The sequence below is a fragment of the Magallana gigas genome, chromosome 3, assembly GCF_963853765.1.
Source record: "Magallana gigas chromosome 3, xbMagGiga1.1, whole genome shotgun sequence".
Taxonomy (NCBI): Eukaryota; Metazoa; Mollusca; class Bivalvia; order Ostreida; family Ostreidae; genus Magallana; species Magallana gigas.
Genome location: NC_088855.1, coordinates 60,365,442 through 60,388,542, shown reverse-complemented (window position 1 = coordinate 60,388,542; position 23,101 = coordinate 60,365,442). Strand labels below are relative to the sequence as shown.

The window sequence follows — 23,101 nt, the reverse complement described above, 5'->3', positions numbered from 1 at the left end:
TGAAAAGGCTAAAATGGACACACACACACACACACACACGCGCGCGCGCACACACACATACACACACAAACACACACACACACACACACACACACACACAGAGAGAGAGAGGAGAGAGAGAGAGAGAGAGAGAGAGAGAGAGAGACCAGCAATGCTATATCCCCCACGCAACAAGTTAAATATTACTGTCTTTTTAGTAGTTATTTTACTTTTTAAATTCTAAATAAGTTCACTTCGTATCAAAAAGTATTTAATTAACATGTTGTGAATTAATAGGCAAAATTTGTAGTTTAAAATTTCTCACAATCTAAACACTCAGTTTTAGATTAAAAGTACATTAAATTTGCCTTGTCCTTGTTTGTATAACATTATCAATTTTATCTAACAAAACATGTTAAAATGTGATATATTTCTTCCTTTATCTAAATGTGCACCAAACATTCGCAAGTACATAAAAGCCCATCCCACGATCTATATCAAGAGCTACATGACCCTCTGACAATCTGGAATGAGTAATTCCCTTTAAAAATAGGGCTTTCTAATAAACAACCGTAAACTGAGCTCCCTGTCCCTGTCTGATAAATATGTGTTAACACGCAGTTTTCAGAATGACATTGGAATATTCGTTTACTTAAAATTCCCTGACATAATGAATTATTCATATAAAAGTATGAAATTTAATCACATTTGTTTAAATACCAAACCTTTATAGTTCAAGAACCATTCATTTCAATTCAAATATACTGCATGCACGACTGAAATGTGACTCAGCGTTTAGTTCATAGATTCCGGGAAACCAATGCTATTTGAGGTAATGAATAATACCCTAATAACTATAATGCATATAAAAACGAAAGAGGAAATACCCCAAACATTCTTTACTAAGTAAATCAGCATATTAAATACCATTTAAAAACATAAAAACAAAGTGTTGTTAAATTAAATTGGCATATCTTTATGTACAATACTTGATTCAATTATACATTGTATGATAAGACTCATGAATCTGGGGTTTTTAAAACAAAAAAAAAGCGCTTTCGTATATCAAAATAGTTATATTTGACATGATGTATCATTATTGCATTTATTTCACATATCGTGATAAATTCGTTCACTTCCAGTGCAGGTGCGACAACTCTGCATCATTGTTCAATTTAAACGCATTTGAGACTATGATCTCGGCTAAATACACATCGTTTCATATGACAAAGCAGCAAATAGATACTGATTTATCAGACAATTACAGCAAAAATATCGCCATTAGGTGAAATGCCTCCTAAAAGCACAAGAAAGGGAACGAAAACCCACGGGGCAACTAAGCGAAACGAGCTAGAACACCGAGCCGAAGGCTTATAGGTGCCATATTGGCTGTGAGCGAAGCCAGTGTTTCACTATGCCTTCCTGCATCGAAAAGCGGAGGGGAGACGCACAGCGTCAGCCACCTATCTTCAGCACCACAAGTCATTGCAAAGCCATCATCGGATCGCAAAAGCGCCAATAGACAGTCTTGCCGATTAGGTCAGTTACCTACGAAGCAAAGTCTACAGCACAGCGTGGGCGCTGCAGCCACAGTGACCACGTTTTCAGGCTTTGGCTCCGACCCAACACTGACAAAACTACAACCGGGTATTTGGCAGTTTTGACGGAGGAAGCCAATGGACTTTAAAGGGTATCTATTGCAGAGAGTACAGTGCTAACAAATTCAATAGCTTATGCTGGTTTCAATCATTTTGGATACTTGTATGGATTTCATCTTTCATGGCCAGCTCCTCTTGAACATATCAATCAATTTAAAGCTTCTATATCTGCAGAAGGGAAAGCCGGTAGATATTTTCTTCCTTTATCTAAATGTGCACCAAACATTCGCAAGTACATAAAAGCCCATCCCACGATCTATATCAAGAGCTACATGACCTTCTGACAATTTGGAATGAGTAATTTCCTTTAAAAATAGGACTTTCTAATAAACAACCGTAAACTGAGCTCCCTGTCCCTGTCTGATAATTATGTGTTAATACGCAGTTTTCAGAATGACATTGGAATATTCGTTTACTTAAAATTCCCTGACATAATGAATTATTCATATAAAAGTATGAAATTTAATCACATTTGTTTAAATACCAAACCTTTATAGTTCAAGAACTATTCATTTCAATTCAAATATACTGCACGCACGGCTGAAATGTGACTCAGCGTTTAGTTCATAGATTCCGGGAAAACAATGCTATTTCAGGTAATGAATAATACTCTTATAACTATAATGCATATAAAAACGAAAGAGAAAATACCCCAAACATTCTTTACTAAGTAAATCAGCATATTAAATACCATTTAAAAACATAAAAACAAAGTGTTGTTAAATTAAATTGGCATATATTTATGTACAGTACTTGATTCAATTATACATTGTATGATAAGACTCATGAATCTGGGGTTTTTAAAAGAAAAAAAGCGGTTTCGTTTATCAAAATAGTTATATTTGACATGATGTATCATTATTGCATTTATTTCACATATCGTGATAAATTCGTTCACTTCCAGTGCAGGTGCGACAACTCTGCATCATTGTTCAATTTAAACGCATTTGAGACTATGATCTCGGCTAAATACACATCGTTTCATATGACAAAGCAGCAAATAGATACTGATTTATCAGACAATTACAGCAAAAATATCGCCATTAGGTGAAATGCCTCCCTAAAAGCACAAGAAAGGGAACGAAAACCCACGGGGCAACCAAGCGAAACGAGCTAGAACACCTAGCCGAAGGCTTATAGGTGCCATATTGGCTGTGAGCGAAGCCAGTGTTTCACTATGCCTTCCTGCATCGAAAAGCGGAGGGGAGACGCACAGCGTCAGCCACCTATCTTCAGCACCACAAGTCATTGCAAAGCCATCATCGGATCGCAAAAGCGCCAATAGACAGTCTTGCCGATTAGGTCAGTTACCTACGAAGCAAAGTCTACAGCACAGCGTGGGCGCTGCAGCCACAGTGACCACGTTTTCAGGCTTTGGCTCCGACCCAACACTGACAAAACTACAACCGGGTATTTGGCAGTTTTGACGGAGGAAGCCAATGGACTTTAAAGGGTATCTATTGCAGAGAGTACAGTGCTAACAAATTCAATAGCTTATGCTGGTTTCAATCATTTTGGATACTTGTATGGATTTCATCTTTCATGGCCAGCTCCTCTTGAACATATCAATCAATTTAAAGCTTCTATATCTGCAGAAGGGAAAGCCGGTAGATTTATTAGAATTTATATATCTGGCTTGTCATATATGTTCAAATTCATGGCCCTACGGACATTACCAGGTTATTCATAGTCACTAAACTGTTAGAAGGGGCAGCACGACAAATCTCAACACACGACACCCGTGTCCCTATAACTTTACATATCCATATTACACTGCTCCAGGCCTCAAAAAGCATTCTGTTAAACTTTTATTCTTGAGTAGGGGAACCACCACATCAAACAAAAGTCAATACCTAAGACCTTTGCAATTTGGTGACATTGCCGTTGTTGAGGCTACGCAGTACAGTTAAGGCGGCCAATAAAAATATCGGCATATTTTTGTGATGAAAACACGTATATTTTAGTTCAACTGTCATGTCCTTTTTAAAAACAATAACAGTCACTCAAGTGCAATATATTTCTAAAATATACATATATAAAAGTAGAATATTTTATGTTCATAGTGGTCATGTAATATGACAGGCGCATGGAACATGTACAAGCAGATGTATTTGTGGTTTTGAGGTCATTTAAAAAATTAATTGTTGTGCAAACAAAGCTCGAGTCTTATAGTTGTTTACAAAAATGCAATGTAGGGAATTACCATTTCTTAGACAAACTGACACGCTAAAACAATTTAAACTAATTCAATATCTTCATAAATACTATTATTAACAAACGAAAGATACATTTGATTGAAACTTGCACCAATACAATACATATGTAAAAATGACAATATTTGAGGTTTGCTTACAAAACAAAGAATTATGAACTCTGTATTTTGCTTATAACTTGATATTTGACTTTCAAATTTTCAAACAGCTTTATAAACTTCTATATTTATCATTATAAACATTGAAAATGGAAAAAAAAATTGAAAATTGTAATTCAAATCGTGTCCCAAGTCCCTTTAAGTTATACATAGCATATTTTAAATTCACATATAAAAGTTTGTCAGGATCAGGTAAGTGTTTGCCCTTGCAACAAATTGATTTATTTATGTACTCAGCTTTAAGATATACATTATTTTATTTAAAAAAAACAACCGAGTTTGCCTCTGTATACGATGCATACTTATAACAAAATAAAAAAAAATATAAGGTAGCATTCTACTAATACTCATGTTAAACAAAATGAGGGAAATGACACTGAAGGAATTTGACCGTCTTTTTGACAATAAGTTGAAGTCTAATCCGCCACCGTATTATCTGCTGGTACACTAGAGTTCAAATGACCTTTGCATTTTGTGCGGAGTTGAACTTATTCATACTAATAACAGCTCTTTATTACGTTGCAATTTTTTAGGATCTTTTTGAGATTTGCAATGCTCAGTTTTTGATATGACTATAACATCATACTGTTAGGAAAAGGGCTTAATAATAAACATATGAATATCCAGGGTAAAATTGAATTTTATTTATAAAGGATCTACTAGTATAATGCTACATTATACTACTCCTCCTAGGCACCTGATCCTACCCCTATCTATTTGGAGGTCCGTGCTGCTCTGCTTTAAGTTTGTAGTTCGTTTTATTGATTTTTGAGATGGTTCACGGTTTGTTATTGTCATTTTTTCATTGTCCAGATATTTTGCATATGACTTCATCAAGCTGATTTTATTTAGATATTCTGTTTCCAACATAAGACCTTATAGTTTTCGTACAGTTTCCTATTAATATTTTCTTTTCCACAATTTTTGTGCACGCAATTTCTCGAAAACTATTCAATCGATTTCCACAGATGATTGGACAATAATGTAAATGATGATTTTACGACCTATTTTGTGCACACAAAAATACAAATGAATATGAAATTTTAAGATTAGGTAGACCATAGTCTGAAGTTGGGCCTATTGTTTTTGTTTTACGCCAGTGGCGCCTTTCTTAAGAGCTCACTATGGCTAAAAAATTGGGTACGAATTTTGTTCCTATTTTTTGTCCACAAGATTTCCCAGAGATGGTTCGACAGATTTTCTTGAAATTTTCAAAAGTGATATAAAAAAATATATCTCGAGGAATTTTTTCATTTCACAGTTCATTTCCTGTAGTCCGTTTTCTTTCCTGCGACAAAAAGTTTTTGACATTGAAATATAAAAAAAGGATTGAGCATTCAGACGTAGTAAGATTATAGACTTATAATTGCAAATGTTTTTAAACTTTTTGTTTTGCTCATCATAACTTATGGTCGTCATTGGAAGCACTTCAAAAAAAATTTGCATTTAATTTATTTCATATAGAATTGAAATTTAAGTGTTATTCCTTATATATGTCATCTATCCGATGTTAAATAAAGACCAAAACATTTTTACTTCCGGTGAGATATCTCAAACATCTCAGAAAGCCTTTTTTAAATAAATGTTTCACCCACAAGATCTCGAAAAGACTAGCAATCAATACACAAAACTTAAATAAATGATAAACATTTGAAAGAAAATGTGTTTTACTGCTTTCATTTTGTCAACCGTCACATCCGGTCCTCACTGAAAGAGTTCAAACAAATCAAGTTTTTTGAAAGTTTAACTGTTTTTTTTGACAATTTTAGTAAAATTGGTTAACAATAAATTACAGTTGTCTAATGTTTAAGAAATAATAACTTGAGAGAAAAATGTTCAATTGACGTAGGTTCTAGGGCACAAATCTTTCATTTCTACAAATCATTGGATACCAATGGTTTCTAACGAACAGAATCTGTATGCAAAAGAATCTAAGCTGATTAATTTCATTTAATTATGAAACGCTTGAAAGGGTTTATTTGACCCACACTGTACATTTCTGTCTATATTTAAATTTAGATTAACAAAGGTATATGGATTTTCTCTTTATCACTGTGTAACAAAAACATTATCCCAGTTTGATTTATTTTCACTGAGCATTCCCGTTTGTCCGTTTCCTATCAAGAGACAAACACAATGACTCCACAAAATCTCAAAAACGTGACGACTTGAACAACAAAACTGTGTTGGATAAGAGCCCTAAGTATGCATTTGTGTTTATCTTATTTTGTTTGATTCGTCGTCACTTTCGGTCGTCACTTAAAAATTATTTTTTCCCCTTATTTTATACATTTTACATGGAATCAATATATAATTATCAGAACACGATGTTATATATGTTAACTGTACAATGTTAAATAAGCAAACATATTCTACTTTCGGTGAGATATATTAAATATCTTAAATACCTATATATTTTATAAATTAAATACCCGCAAGATTTCAGTCACTGTAAGTGATTGAGACACAAAACTTTTATGAATGATAGACCATTGATTAAAGATGTGTTTAACGGGTTTTATTATGCTAACCGTCACTTCCAGTACTCACCGAAAGGGTTCAATCAATTCATGTTTTTAACATTTTTAACAGATTTTCTTGGATTTTTCATCTAGCATGATAAAGAGTGATGTACACAAGGCGAATGTACAAGAACTACAAGGTTTTTTTTTTGCACTAATCACTTTCGTTCGTCTGTTTCCGGTCTCGTGAAAAAAACCTAGTTTCACCAGGATCTCAAATTTGGCAGAGAGTATCGATATTTCATCAGACGAAAGATCTACTCGTTACTCGTAAAGAGATTTAGTCATGTATATTGTTGCTCAGATGAGCGATGTAGGCAATATGCCTCTTGTTTTTGTGTTTATTTCTTTGATTAAAGGTTTGTTTGGTTTATATGTGTAGTCTATGGAGTTAATATTTCTTTTTTTCTTTAATTTTGGAAATAAATTTTTGTGCGTTTAAGAAATCTTGATTGAATTTTAGAGGGTAGCTTCGCCTATCTTCTTTACAAAGATATGGTTATAATATAACAATTATAATATAATTTTTGTAGGCCTTTTTCTACAAAAATTAAAAAATTACAAGACCCGTTTCAATGTCGTTCAAGTTTGGTTAAAAAACCGCAAATATTGTTGTATCTAATGTTCACAAGTATTATTGTGTGTCCCTACGAAGTGTCACCCGGTTAACAAACCTTCGTTTTGCTTTAAAATAAGCGTGACATGGTTAATGTTACCATAAATGATTAAAAGCAGAACTCACTTGATGTTTGCGTATATTTTGTTTTTAAAGAAAATAGATAGAAACAAATAAAATGAATATTTTCTTAAAATAACATGAAATAATGTGTCTGAATCTCACTTGATGTTTGCATATATTGTGTTTTTTAAGAAAATAGATAGAAACAAATAAAATGAATATTTTCTAAAAATAACATGAAATAATGTGTCTGAATCGGTCAACATCTCTTTAGAATAATACAGAAGGAAACATTCATTACAAATAATATCAAAAATGAGTACATAATTGAGATAAATTAGAAAGTCAGAAAGCACGTTATGAAGACTTTTTAATTCGAAATGAGTGTTTAAAAAATCGCAAACAATAACATTTGAAGTCATATACTAACATATAAAATTATAAACATCCAAAATTGCGGAAATTACATTTTTTAGGACCAATCCTAGAATATTTTAATTTGCCGAAAGATTTATCTTTCAACATATTATAAATATAGTTTTTTAGACATTCAAACATAATTATGTTTTTTAAATTTTAACTTTAAATTATTCCTTCATCACACAATGTTTTTACAAAATACTATTCTATTTAACGGAAACACATTCTCTGATTTAATTTGTTTGCTTAATTGTAGGATGACAATTTGACTTCATTAAGTGAAACACATAAATATTACTCAACAAAAATAAAGATAAAAGAATGCATTACATGGTAGTTAGAAAACATATGTATAAATTGCTTATCTTGATTAAATGAGTAGATATTACATAGAGTGAACACGTTTGATAATGTCATCACAAATTGGCCTTTTTATCTAAAAGAATTAAAGCATGGTTAATGAGTTATTACTACTCTTTTCAACAAAGAAATACAAAATTATACAATCCGGTGTTATTTAATAAATACTTCCAGGAAATGTTTTCTTTAGTTTCCTTTTTCTTGGTATGTTTTGCACCGGTCAGGATTATAAGAGCAAACTCAATGTTTTTTTGCTTTTTGCTTTTGTCCTAAAAATAGTATAAAAATGTTGTAACAAATGTAACTGCAAATGCAAACTATAACGAAACAATTTTGAGTATAGTCATGAATAAAACAAAATTATGTACAGTAAGTAATACGTGTATGTAGTTTTAGTAATTCTTAAGAATATATTTGTAAGCATGCATTAATCCAAACCTTTTTTATCTTCCACTGCCAACATCCCAGGGACTCTGAAATTTAAGAAAAAACAGAAGAGGAACCTATTTCACAAGATGCAACAGATACTGATTCTGTCAATGAATTGTACCTCATATTTTCGTTTTTAAAATATTTGTTTATTACTTAAGCGTATGTCGATAACAATGTTAAAATCTAGTTAGAATATTTTGTGTAAAATGTGTCATACTTCTTTCCATCAAAAAAGCGCTTTGGATCACCCTGAATTTTTATTTTCTGTCGATGAACTGCACCATCTCGGTCACTGCAATACGTCAAATTGATTTAACTGTTAAACATTGCCCTATATATAATATATCAAAAATCGAACGACCTAAAATACAAATCTTACAGATTCTTTTCATAAAAATGATTCAATGTATATGTGTGTTTTTATTAAGTATTGGACTAGGAATCTTTATAAAAATGTCATAATAGAATTTTTGTGTTTTTAATAAAGCTATGATAATCTTTTCATTAGGGCAACAATAAAACAACATTAGAATTATGTTATCTAAAAAAGTGTGAATTTCTTTATCAAACCAGATCACCGGGCGAAAAACCATCTTTAAGCAAGTCCTTAAAGGTGGCTTAAAGGTGACTTAAAGGAGCTTAAAGGCTATACAACCTTTAAGCCGCCTTTAAGTCACCTTTAAGCAAGTGCTTATAGGTCCTTAATGTCCAAACTTCTTTAAGCTACCTTTAAGCCACCTTTAAGCCACCTTTAAGCATCTTTAAGTGGCATTTACGCTCTTTTTACACTGCCTTTACACTGTCTTTAAGTGGCCTTTAAGTCAATATTGATCAAGCTGAACAAGAAAAACATATATTAAATGCAAAAGCTCTTTTATAGAGATGGGAGGGGGTCATCCGAGTGATAATATAATTTCCAAGAAAGGGGGGGGGTGTTCCAGGCGGTTTTAATCGTCGCTCCATTAAACACAGATCGCTATCATCAGCACCGCTCCGATGGACACAGATTGCCGTTATAAAATTCTTTATAATTTTTTGGGGGTTTCAAAATTATTGTAGGGATGAGCGCAGTCTCTGTATCTTCATATGTGCATAAAACTAATTAAAGTATGTTTGTTTCCTATTATAAATTAATCGGTGAAAAAAATCTCTCTCTCTCTCTCTCTCTCTCTCTCTCTCTCTCTCTCTCTCTCAGTTCATCTGGTTATTAAACAAAATAAAGATAATGAACCAAAAATGCATGATTTATTTTGTTAATCGGTTTAAGGTTTGTATTTTTTTTTTCAATTTTCATTATTTCTAACTCTAGATCTGCTAGATACATGTTAAAGATGAAAAGACTCTCAACTGCCTTTGTTATATCGAGCAGGATATTACTGCTTTGTTTGTCTAGACATAGTTTTGTTCGTTTGTGTATATCTAATTAGAGTCTATTGTTTGTCCAACTTAAGAAAACCCCTGGAACTAACACAGAATATACAAGATATACACAACAGTTGTGTCGTGTGCCCAGGTGCATGTTTGTGTATATCTAATTAAAGTCTATTGTTTGTCCAACTTAAGAAAACCCCTGGAACTAACACAGAATATACAAGATATACACAACAGGTGTGTCGTGTGCCCAGGTGCACGTCAGGGTTTCTAAAGGCGTTGAATCTTAGTATGTACGAGTATACGATAAGTCTAGTGAATAAAAGTTAATTTACATTTGTAATTCATTTTCAAAGTATTATTTCCTAGCTCTGGGTTTCAAAGATGTTACGTCTACAAATTAACGATACATGTATGTAAGAGTAAAATCTTGAGGCTAATTAATTAATGTACCGGTGATCATAAATAGGGGTTGATTATTTAAATATATGTATAAGGGTAAATATGTCAAATATACCCTGCCTGGCACATCATACAATTGTATTTACAAGTCATTTGCAATTGCCACATGCAGTAAATACGTCACCGGTAATTGGTAATTTTGTTTGTTATAGAATTGATAGTTTAAAAATCATGTACATACAATTACATGTAAATATTTAAACATATTGGAACGGCGCCGCGATCATGAAAACCGGGAAATTGCGGGAAATTGAACAAATACCCTAATAGTATCAATGCATTTAATAACAGAAATGATTTCATTTTCTTTCTTACATTTTTATAGCTATAAATTAGATGAATTACGTATATCTACTCGGTTTAAATTTATTAACTAAGAAAGCCTACTATAGTGAACCTAACGGTTTCCATTTAAGTATAATATATTTTTGTTCACTGAAGACCAAGTTCCGTATTTCATTCTAAATACATACATGCATGTAATTTATAAATTAGATATAATTGATTGTTACAAACTGAATGGTTTGTCAAAATCTTTTCAAGTAAACACATTCAATACAGTGATTCAATATCCACTGATATATAGGATATAAAAACGCTTATATATATGTAAGTTGCCGTGGCGCAGAGGATATGTGGTGATGCTAGTAAACTAAGGGTCCCGGGTTCAATTCTCACCGCGGCCGTTTTTTTTTTGTGTTTTTTTTTCATTTTTCTTTCTAGAACAAAAACCGTTTTAATACCTTTTCTTTCATAAAGTTAATACATTTTGTTGGAAATTAAGCACAATATTGAATTAAATTTTTTTTAATGGCTTAAAGGTGGCTTAAAGGTAGCTTAAAGGTGGCTTAAAGGTGGCTTAAAGAAGTTTGGACATTAAGGACCTATAAGTTGTCCTTAAAGGTGGCTTAAAGGTGGCTTAAAGATAGTCTTTAAGCTGCCTTTAAGCCATCTTTACGCTTTCTTTAAGCCACCTTTAAGCAATACATATAGCTTAAAGGTAGCTTAAAGGTGGCTTAAAGATCGTCTTTAAGCTACCTTTAAACACCTTTAAGCTATCTTTAAGGAGGACTTAAAGATGGTCATTCATCCTGTGGATCTTTGTTGATATATGCAGAATGATCGATTGACAGTTGTATATCTTAATGGCATTTTATATTCATCTTTAATATTATTCATCATTAAACTCAAATATTTGCAGAAGGTAAATGTATTTACAAGTTAATTTATTTTTGTTAAGTTTTGGAAATGTAAAAGACAAACATAAATACTATAAAACAACAATTAATCATGATGTAAACAATTTAAAAACTCACACTACTTTGTGCTCAATTTCATGCTTTACTTTCATCTCCTGCAATCTTTAAAATAAATAAAATAAATGTAAGAATATTTACAGCTTTTTCTCTGTATTTGTCTCTCGATTGCTTGATTTTGTTTACATGTGATGATTACAAATAAATGCCAAAAAAACAGTCATTTATTTTGTTTATTGTTTATGGAATACAATAATAAATTTAGAACAGCTTTAATCGTTTTTGCACATCGAGAATGGTCAGCAATGCTTTTGTTTTGTTTTAGCTTTTCAGGCCCTGTTTGACAGGTCAATGTTGATTTACTATTCTATTCAATAAATTTATCAGTATATGTTGTGTGACGTTTACTCTTGGCGATATGTTTAATTGCTAAGTTCCTTTTGTAGTCCTCTTACTTAACGCAAAATGTATTCATTTTTATATTTAACTTTTAATTGATCTTATTAAGACAAGTCTCTAATAATACCTAACTAAATTTTTGTAAAGATACTCTTTGGTTTTTGTTTTATAACATTGCTTGAATCTTCTGTTATTTTGTTTCGTTTTACCATTGAAATAAAAACAAAACTATTTTGAAATACATACTTTCTTTCCTGTCTGTTGCATTTGCTAACTTCCTCATCGTTTTGATGAGAATGTCCTTGATGGCAGATGTGTTTACGTCTATATCAAAAGTTTATAGAAAAAAAAAAACCAATAAAATGTAAATTATCTAAAATTACGTTAAACATGCAAATAAAAACATAGTACATAAACAAACTGCAAAATTGAAAAATAAAAATACTGCATCTTGAACTGATCGTTTATCAATCTAGAAACAGTAGCTTTCGGTCAATTATAATACATTTAATCAATTACCCTGATTTTTTTAAAATCGTTTACATAAATGCATATCTTAGATATTTTTAGGATAAATCAATTATTGTAGGTCTTTTGTACCAGAGATTTTGTGTACAAATTAGTAATATGCAAAGTTTGGACTCTTCTTTATTTAGAGGTAAGAACTGTTGTTTTTTTTGTGTCTCATTTTGGCAACTACACGCTGATGAACGGACACGTTTGTGATGCCACTCTATTTACAATTATTCGAACATTTGTCCATGTTTTTATGATAACCGGTCTTGCAATATCGATATTTTGGCTAATTCCAAATTGCTACATATAATATCGAGACAAAATAAATTGTGTTTCCTATAAACATACATCTAGTCAAGTGATTATTGTCATAATATAACTGGTAACCAGTCGTATAACGTGAGAGTGGTTAAAAACTACTTGTAGTTTTTTTTACCACTCTCACATTCTTCACACTTTTTGAATAAAGTTAGGCTATCTCCAACCTACTTCTTCTTTTGTCTCAAGGTAGAATACTCTAATGTCTTTATTATATTTTGTTCATTAAAAAACCCATGCTTGTCAAAATAAATTTGATTAAATGGGCATTAAATCAAGATAGAAGGAAATTAAAATATCAGTTCAATCTTTCTTCTTTACAATCATACAACTTGGCATAGAAATAGTAATCAAAGTTTAAAATCTAACAAGGACTATGTTTTTGCCGGAACCTTGGCGTAGGAAAATATCACATGTTTTTGTAATTTACAAATGTTAGGAGACAATGGTTGAATTCTAATTAATACTCTTTAGAAATAAACAATTTGTAAAACAAATGCTTTATTAGCTAAAATTTAAACTCTTTTTAATATCTATTTTTTTTTGGTTAAATGTACATAATCATATGTTTGAGGATAATTAAAAAATTATTGCATATAGAGGTTTAAAATTGCCTTTTTAGGATGTGTTCATGCTTTCCACTTAGACGTGGATTCATCTTTTTTCTTGTATTGTTAAGTCTTGCCACCTTTCAGGTGAAAGACCTCTTGTTTTCTTTATGTTTTTTATTCTTCTTTTTTCTATTTACCTCGGATTTATTTTTTTGCTATGAGGGTTATCCAAACAATATAAACTATATGTGATTGATCATTCAAAGTTATGATACCAATTGACCCTGTGTCAACAAACTCCCAGAACTTACAGAGTTATTACCCTTTAACAAGGAAATGCATGTTATTGCAACTCCTCTAAAACCATAAGAGATATAGACTTGGAACCTTTACCAATGTCTTTAGTACGATTAAAAGGTTCTTCAATCTATTCATACCGAAAGGATCTGAGGCTCCCTTTTAGAAGTTATAGCCCCTGAAAGTATTTAAATTTCGATAGAATTACTTCCCACTTAAATACTTATCATAGAGACTTTTGACCTCTTGGGATGGAAGCGTCTACCATGGCCGAACAAAATAACATACAGGTCAAAAGTCAATGTCATTTAAAAATCTCTTATTTAATGAGTTTTTGTGATCGGCTTCGGCCGATCACAGTTGTGTCCATATGAGGCATCCGTCAAATTTTACTATCTGCGCACGCTTTGCACTACTTTATTAACTTTCCAATGACAGCCTTATTAGAATCTTAAATTAGATTAAATCCCGTGAATTACTAAAAAATGTACTCTTATGCGTTTGCCTTGAAAGTAATTCAGTTATACAGTTACATGCATAATGATTCAAATCACGTTTTTCTTCACGTATGCGTAAAAATATTAATCTGAAGTATAATTTGCCTACTAAAAGTAAAGCTTATCCATGCATTGCATTTTTGGAAATAAACAAATCAGTGCTGTATATATTATTTATCATGTTTAATACATGTACCGTAATGCTTTAGCATTACATTAACATAGCTGATCAATTAAAAGGAATACTTGTTAAGTCTCTTTTGTTCAGGGTGGTAGAGAATTTTTTTTTATGGACATAGTAGGACACCCTTGGACATTAAAAAATATAGCCCTTTGGCTCACACTTTTGAATAATTACAACGTATTGCCCCTATTATACTAAATACTTGTTATTGCTACTCCTCTGAAACCATAGGAGAAAGAGATTTGGAACTTTTACCAATGTGTTCAGTATAATCAGAAGGTTTTTCAATCTTTTATACCGAAAAGATCTGAGGCCCCCTTCTAGCAGTTATTGCCCCTGAAAGTATTGAAACTTCGATACAATCACCCACAACTGTTTTACTATCTATCATAGAGAGTTCGGACCACATGGATTTTCATATCTTTAAAAATACAGAATTATAGTAAGGGTTTCAATAGCTTTCTGGATTGCGCAATAGGGCATTCAATTGGGTCAGCCAGGTATCACATGTCCTGTGGTTACTCACGTGGAACTTGTTTTAACAGTCAACCCATTCATTTTGTACAAAGACAGTTAGCCTCTCGGACACTCTCTTCTATTGTTAGGTTTACTATTCATATAATTGGTAAAGAATATTCACTCGGTTCAGTTTTGTTCATAGTAAGTGGGAAAAAATCAGAAAAGTAATTTAATAAATGTTTACGATACATACAACATGGAATTCTTAAAGGAATGGTTTGAAAATAAAAAAAACTCTCTTTAAAAATAATTGATCATTTTATGGCTTTGTGGTTTTCCCATTTTATAGAACAACATGCATCATACTGATAGGGATGATACTTTTTTGTATACCTTATTGAGCAATCTAGCAATTCATTAAACATATTAAGGTGGAAAGACCTCTAGTTGTTCGAAAACAATTAGCCTACTAGTTTTTAAATGTTATTCATTTAGGTTTAACAAATTTTAGTTGATTTAACACACACAAAATGTTCTGCTTACTGTAGCCCGAGAGTCATTGAGCCAATGGTGGAGCTCTCGTATGTTATTTATGTTAAAAATCAAATAAACACTTTAAATTGTAAAGGTAATATTTTTATACTCCATAATAAGTATGAATTTTTACTGAAATGAAAAATGCGCAGTTTTGCCAAAATGTTTACTCACTTTTACGTATTCGTCGGTCATGCCCCCAACAATAAAGACCAAATATTGCTTATTTCGATTATATTTTTACAATAATGACGTCCATGCTGTATATTTATTTGATTAGTGTCCCATCATTACAACGCCTAACCTTTAAGTTAGAAAATTCTTATAACTGCCCAATTAAAAAGGAGTCAATATTTATCATCCGCATATTACCATGAAAAATGTATATAAGCTACCGCCTTATGAGCCTCCTGCCTGAAAGGTTAAACTTTGTTGAACATTGCCATTGCCAGATGTATGCCTCTGTTGTAGTCTTTTCTCAGTTTTGCCTTTTTAGTTTATTTAAACTTCAAGGCCAAAAAGGGAAAATTTTAAACAATCTTTTTCACTACTCCCACATATGTGAAAAAAATAAATAAATGTCTGGTTATGATGTTCATTAAACAATCTCACAAAACGACTGAAATTCATGGTCGTTGGATCAGGTACATATGTATTCAGACAACAAGGGGACCATATTGGCCATGTAGTGAACATGTTTTAGATCTTGAAAGAATTTCTTCTCAATTTCTTTATTTATTTGAGGAAAACTAAATGCAATTATAAATGCAATAAAACCTTATGAAAATCATTGCCCTTGGGTCAGGATTCAAGCCTTCAAAAAGGAACAATATGGCCATAAATCGAAAATGAATTAAATCTCAACAAATATTCTTCTCTTCTCCTAAACAGATGTAAAAATGTTAAATGCATGATTTTAATTTCCCTCAAACTCTCCACCAAAATTGCAAAATGCAAAGTCCTTGGACAATCGGGGGAAGGGGCAATTTGACCTTATAGCGAATATATATTCAATTTAAAATACTATATTAAAAAGTATTCTTCTATATTTTCCTTTTTACTATTCCTGTTAACTTTTTCAGGTACTAACTTTATTTTCTCATTGACAGGTCCATCTGTGAGCTATAGAAATCAGGTGACCGTCACGGCCTGTGACTCTCTTTGTTTCTTTGATACATGTCACGACAATGTTTAATTTTATGTTATAGTGCTTAATCCATATCGAGTGCTGCTGGATATTTATAAGGCATTATGCGCCTTAATGGCACGGAGAAGGATTTAACTAACATAATGAATTGATTTATATTTCTTACCTTACAGCTGGCGGGGAAGGGCTAAAGAAATATATATATATATATGTTATTATGTGAGACAAACCAGACACTGATACTTAATATCAACAATGAAAATAAAGAGAAAATGAACATTTGCAAATGTATAAATATATATTATTCTACATAACCTTGGGCACATTTTTTTCATTTTTCATATTAAGTTTCATTGGAATAATCTAAAGTGATTTTTGAAGAATTAAAACAAAATGTGTTTACTAAATCGGGGTTCTCCAAACCCGGGTACTTAGATCGTTACTTTTTATGTACGTCACTACATGGTGTTGTGCATTGTGAAATTGTTCATATCGTCATGTATATTTGTCCAACTGTGTAGCGAAATGGACATGATATCAGATTGCAGATCTTGATACAGAAAATGCTTACAGAGAAAATGTTTGCTACCCAATCCAGTATTGTATATTTACATAATAGAATATGTTTAAATGAAATTAGATCTCAAGTTTTAACACAGCAGGGACGTTTGTTTACTGGTTATGTAAAATACTTTAAAAATAAATTAAAAATGCAATTTTTCTTGGTTATTTTCAAATCGTTCACAAGCTACAATATTATCTATTATTTAAAAATAGCAATGTTCTGCTTTTTGAAAAAATAATCTCAAGTTTGGATGACCTTAAATATGTTCATTTCACAATTTGATATTAAAATCTATCATCTTAGAGCCGTTAAAAAAAATTGTAAATCCATTTATCATTGCGATAGAAACCTCTAAACTCTACTCGTCTATTTCGTGATTTATTTATCAAGCATTTTTTTAGCTTTAAGAGCTGAAAGACATTAAACGAAATAATACACGCATTACTTAACAAAAACGTTAAAAAGAACTTTGAATAACAGTTCTATTCAATTTGATATGTAAGTGTTTTGTTAAACAAGACTTTCAACTGTGTTAATGTATTTTTATTCTAGATTTTGCATCAATAAGTATCTTTTTGTATACTGTGCTTTTTTTTGCAACCATGACATTTATTACATAATTTCTATTTAATCAACGCTTTTTTTTAAATAAAGATTTCAACCTAACAATCTAAATGCCGAGAATTTGTTCGAAACAATTGAAAACAATGATGATTGCAGAATAAAACACAAATTTACATTCAAAAGAATTTTACTCACATTATGGATTGCATAAAACAATAGAATGTTACCTGAATAGCGAATGTGTTGCCATTGTTCAGTATTTGGGCAAGGTTTAGCAATGTTAGAGGTATGGTTGATCTCTCTCTCTCTCTATATATATATATTTTTCGCCTTGCAAAGGAACACGTGATAGCCGTCAAATTCAGAGAAATAATTAAATATTACCATAAAAGGGAATGTCGTTCCATTGTTCAGCATTTGGGCAGGCTGAGTTTTTGCTAAAGGGATGTGGTTTCTATATATTAAACTTTGCAAAGGGACACGTGATGACCGTCAATTTCAAAGAAAAACAAACCCACCGGAAATTCTTTTTAAATGCAATTATTAGAATATTATTTTTTCTTGGAAAAATAAGAAAATGGGCCGATTGGAGTTGACTGACGGCTACCTGGGTTATGGTTGTAATATGGTTATTGTAATGATATTCCAATACGACTGGTCTAAATAATTCATTTCCTGAAAAAATAAAGAGGCATTAGCAATATTTATTTCTTATCTTTAAACAGAATCGTAGAGTTTGTTTTTAGACACTAATAAGATTGTAATTGAATTTAACGTACGTTTTGCAATGTATACATATATGACATTCAATTAAACAATGAAAAATCAGTGAATACAAATCATACTAAATCAATATTAGCAAAACATCTTAGGTCATTTAATCTTAAAGAACTGTGGATAATTTCACAGCAATCTGCAGAACAACTCCTCTTTGAAAAACCCGCAAAGAACAGGAAAGCTACAGTTATGTAAACGAACAAGCTTTTGTATTTATTATGATAGCATCATAAATATACAAATTTTTACTCATTTAATATCCTTCTACAAAACATATGTGGGGTTTTTTTTATTCCTGGTGTTTTAACTTCACTCACCTCACAAATCTTTAAAATGCCCGTACTTTTGGAGAAAAAAAAGTTTGCTATAAAAAATTCTAGATTACTGACAATTAAATGTTCATCTTAAACGAATCTGTAAGGTAAGAGACAACTCTCTATTTATGGAAACGTCTGTCAGCATCAAAACCATCTGATTACCATTGTCAATTTATGTATTTTTTATGTGTATTGTTGTCCTTCCTGTTTATCCCGTATCTCCAATTGTCACCCCTGAACATACCCCACTGTCTGCAAACTGAACAACAATATCTGTTTTTTACATTTACGCATTTTCCCTAGGCACTGTGCACATAGTCAGTTTTTTGAAATGTGATGGCTTAATATATACATAGAATATTTTTTTTTAACTGTTTGTGACCTGATTTTCACATTAGGAGTACAACTGTTGCAGTGTCGTGCCTTCTTTTTTTTCTTTTTTAAAATATCTTCCTTTTTTCAATTTCAATATTACATTTTTTTCTGATGTTGGTGCTGTCCCTCGTTTCTGACGGTTCACTTAAATTATTCATTTCGTTTGTAATTCCTATTATTATGATGTGTCTAATTTATCTCATAACACCTTCTCATTATTGCTTTATTTTTTATTAAAATTATTTAGAAGGTATTCCAAATTCAGCGGAAAACCTTTCTCTTTCCGTATTGTTTCTCTTCTTCCCAATAAACAAGGTTTATTCGACAGGAAATTTCTATCGCACGATATCTCACAAGCATTCGACTCAAATATTGAAATGAACATTAATTCTCTTCAAAATTTTTCTCCGGTTTGCAATTCATAATTTGAATCTCTGAATCATTTTCTGAAATGCATCATGGTACGCTCATTTAGGTTTATGGCTGAGGCAAGCGTTGTTGTAACGAGGATCATATAAGAACTTTTGGCTAGGTCTAGAGAGTATGGTGGGTGTTGCAAAAAAGTTACCTTCTCCGACTTGCAAAATTGTTTCACAAGCTCAGATGTATGTGATGGAGCATTTTCATGAAGTAAACGAACATGACACAATCCGGACACAGTGTGTCGTTATGATCATTTTTCTTTGTTTCTTTTGAAGTTAAACATCTCGGTAATACTGACCTGACTCTTTTACCTTCGGCACTGGAATTTGTACGGCTACTCCATCACACAAGAAAAATAAACAATAAAGAATGCCCTTTGTGTTCATTTGGCAACTACGATCCTTCTACCGTGTTTATTTAGACATATTTTGTTTCCAGTTCTGCTGGTTTGAGATATTGAACATATGTTTTGTCATCTGTAAATATGTTTGCAAATCGTATCGGGTTATTTGATTTAATTTCTGAAAATATTTTAGCAGTATGAAAAACGTCAGTCTGTGTGCTATCCAGTGGAAAATTGTATTTGCTGACAAGGTCGTTGTATAGACCACAGAACTTCCGAAAAGATAACTTCAAACGAGACTGTTGATAGTCCTGTTTTATCAACTTGTTTGTCAGTAGCTTGCGTTGCCTTAGAGACTGTTCATATCAAGAGCATGCCCTTGTGTATCAATTTTACTGAGAGACAAAAACACCATATGCAGGTACTGAAGGTATATTGCTACATAAGTAAAGAAAGTTGACTGTAGAAAAATTGAAGTCATCGCGTTTATCATAAAGTTTTGTTGTTAGGTTACCATCAATGTACATTTCCAATAAAATATCCAAATATGAAACAGATGACGCAGAGTCTGTGGTATCTTTAATTTCAAGTTCACTGGGATATATCTAGTTGACGTAAGTATGGAAATAACGATTAATAGCTGATATATATGTCGATGATATCAAAAAGCCTAGATTTTATTTTGTCATGGGTAATTGTTGTATAAAGCATTTCAAAATCATACGTTTTGATGTTTTGATTTTGGTAAGATTATGTGATCTTCGCATTTCTAATAATTCTTTAGATATTTTTAGCATCAACATCTGATTCATACCGTTTCAAAAGGATGTTGTTGTACAGTGCTCTTGAAGTTTCTCCTTCACTACTGTAAGAATTTTAGTAAGGAGTAAACAGAAAGGTTTAGTAGAACATTTACTGGAACCTGCTAAAAATCCCTGTAACAGCTTTTGTGAAGCTTTGGAATCCAGTACAAATTAGGTTAATCAAAATCCATTTGTTTATCGGAAATATTAAGGATATCTAAAACCGATTTCTGATGTTGAAGTATTTCCTGCTTGGAAAGGGTACTATGTGTGTAAGTAGAATTACTATGTGTAGAATTGAGACCTAGTTCTTTGAAAATGCAATTAATATACTGTGCCTTACAAACAAAGACAATGCTGTTAATTGGTTAATCAGCAGGGACCAGTACATACTAATAATGCAATATATCTAGTTTTGATTTATTGAAAACAGAAGGAGAAGATTGATCGATCTTCAGATGGAGAAAGCAGAGTTCGACTCTCTCTTTATTAAAAATTCCAAGGAATCCAGACAACAGATAAAAAGAGCCGGCATCATAAGCTATTATTATTCAATTTGCCCATCTAAATGATCGCAACGCTTTTCTAGATCGCGTCCATACAGTTAATCTGGCTAAGGGAAAGACAGTCCGCAAGGAAATTTCCTGGCCCCAATGAAGAAAACAATTAGCCCAAAAGGCCCATCAGCAACACAAGGAAGACTCAAACCCGAATTATTTGAGAAAAAAACCCAAAACAAACAACATCAGTGGAACTTTGTAAGTGCAACGTAGAGCAGAGAACAGATGGTCCGGTTCTATATGTGATAGTGTATCCCAGTGTCATAACATTTGTATTGGAAAAACTCTAAAATGTGTTAGCCTGCAATTATAATCATATTTGTAACTATGAACTTTTATAAATTTACAAGTGTCTGACAGTGTGTACATGTATATAATATCTATGTTCACCTTTGCGACTGGAATATGTTGCCTAAGTTAAATTATTTATATTTATGAATGCTTACTTTTCATCCTCTTCAATGTTCAGTATTCTCATCCTTATACTGTTCTGCTCAATGCTGGAAGAATTGTTTTCTTATACAATTGACTGTCAGTACGCGCTAGAATGTATAAATGTGTTTTTGTTTATGGATTTGCACTAATTACTTTAATTGACAATGAGTGAATTTAAGATTATATCATTAAGCTGTAGAGGGTTGCATGATGCTTACAATTAAAAAGATGTGTTCAAATATTTTTGAGAAGAAAAAGCATCCTTGTATTGTTTATAAGATATTCACTGTACTGAAAATAATTAAAGTGTTGTATACACGCAATGGAGTCTAAATTTTTCAATGAGCCTTAACAATCCAGATAAAGACTTGCAACATTCACTAATTTGCTAAAGATATAGTTTTAGTACATTTTATGTGAACAAAAACATCACACGGGCTTTGTTAAAGAAATTCCAAAACTATTGGTTGTATGAAGGATCAGTTTACCTATCTAAAGCTGTTAAAAGGGCTAATACATGTAAGAATTTTACCCTTGATACACTCTGTGAAGCATGCAATCTTTTTTCGAAATCTTTGTAGCCTTAGCGAAGAAAAAAATTGCATTCCTCTTTAACATTGGGATTTTAAATCATATTATCAAAGTAATTGAAATAGGAACAAAATAAGGGACTGTCTTTCCGTTTTCAGAAACTCGCAAACAACGTCTCTTTTCTCTTCTCGGATAATTTTGAAATATGTCTACTCAATTCTGGGAAATGCAATTTCTTTGTGCTTAGAGAAATGGAATTCCTTATAAGGTATTTACAATGATGCTTGAAAATTTAGTTTTTTTTTATGAAACAAACCAGGCGCAACTGAAACAAATTTTCTATAAGGATTTTAAAATAAAGTATGAAAGATATTTTATTAAAAAAAGATTAGATGATACGTCTACCTCTTAGATTATATTGTGTTTTTGCAAAAGTAAATGTTTTCTTGTATAAACTTAAACCTCTTTGCAAAGGTTACTTAGTTATTTGATTCTTTAAAAGTTAAGATTTAATTTTCTTCATTTTACTTGCAACGAAGAGAGTTTATCACTGATTTGCCTGATTATGTAGGTAGACAGACTTATTGGCCGATGGTTTCTCAAAACACGAGAATCTACAGCCCGCTTTAAAAGGCACCTAAACCGATATAAGACACCTAGGTCAAGCATACTTTACATTTCTCATAATTACATGGGGATACATGTATAATAATGCGTACGGCTATACTTACAGAAAGTTATATCTCTGTGTTTTTTATTCACACTCGAATCTTAAAAGGATTTTAAACACATAAACATGCTTTTTTAAAAATGTACGTATCCTAAACTAACAAATGCACATATATTTCATGCATAGTTTGTACATGTCCCAACAAAACATTTTAAAAACAAAGGTGTTTAGTATTACTATAACAAAATATTTCACAAAATTAACAAAACTTCAATTGGACCAAGATGTCTTAGCTTTTAGATATATAAAGGTCACTGCTATGTACA

At 31.8% G+C, this 23,101-nt stretch overlaps 1 protein-coding gene across 1 annotated transcript; it reads right to left on the bottom strand.

Annotated features, from left to right (window-relative positions):
* Positions 1–7,567: 7,567 nt before the first annotated feature.
* Positions 7,568–17,861, bottom strand: LOC136274192 (uncharacterized). Its single transcript, XM_066080685.1, has 7 exons — positions 17,769–17,861; positions 16,579–16,599; positions 12,156–12,233; positions 11,571–11,615; positions 8,639–8,713; positions 8,428–8,462; positions 7,568–8,258 (listed from the first exon to the last, which is right to left on the bottom strand). The coding sequence occupies exons 1-7, from the start codon at positions 17,789–17,791 to the stop codon at positions 8,230–8,232; spliced, it is 306 nt and encodes a 101-aa protein (XP_065936757.1). The 5' UTR covers positions 17,792–17,861; the 3' UTR covers positions 7,568–8,229.
* Between the last annotated feature and the right edge of the window lie 5,240 nt (positions 17,862–23,101).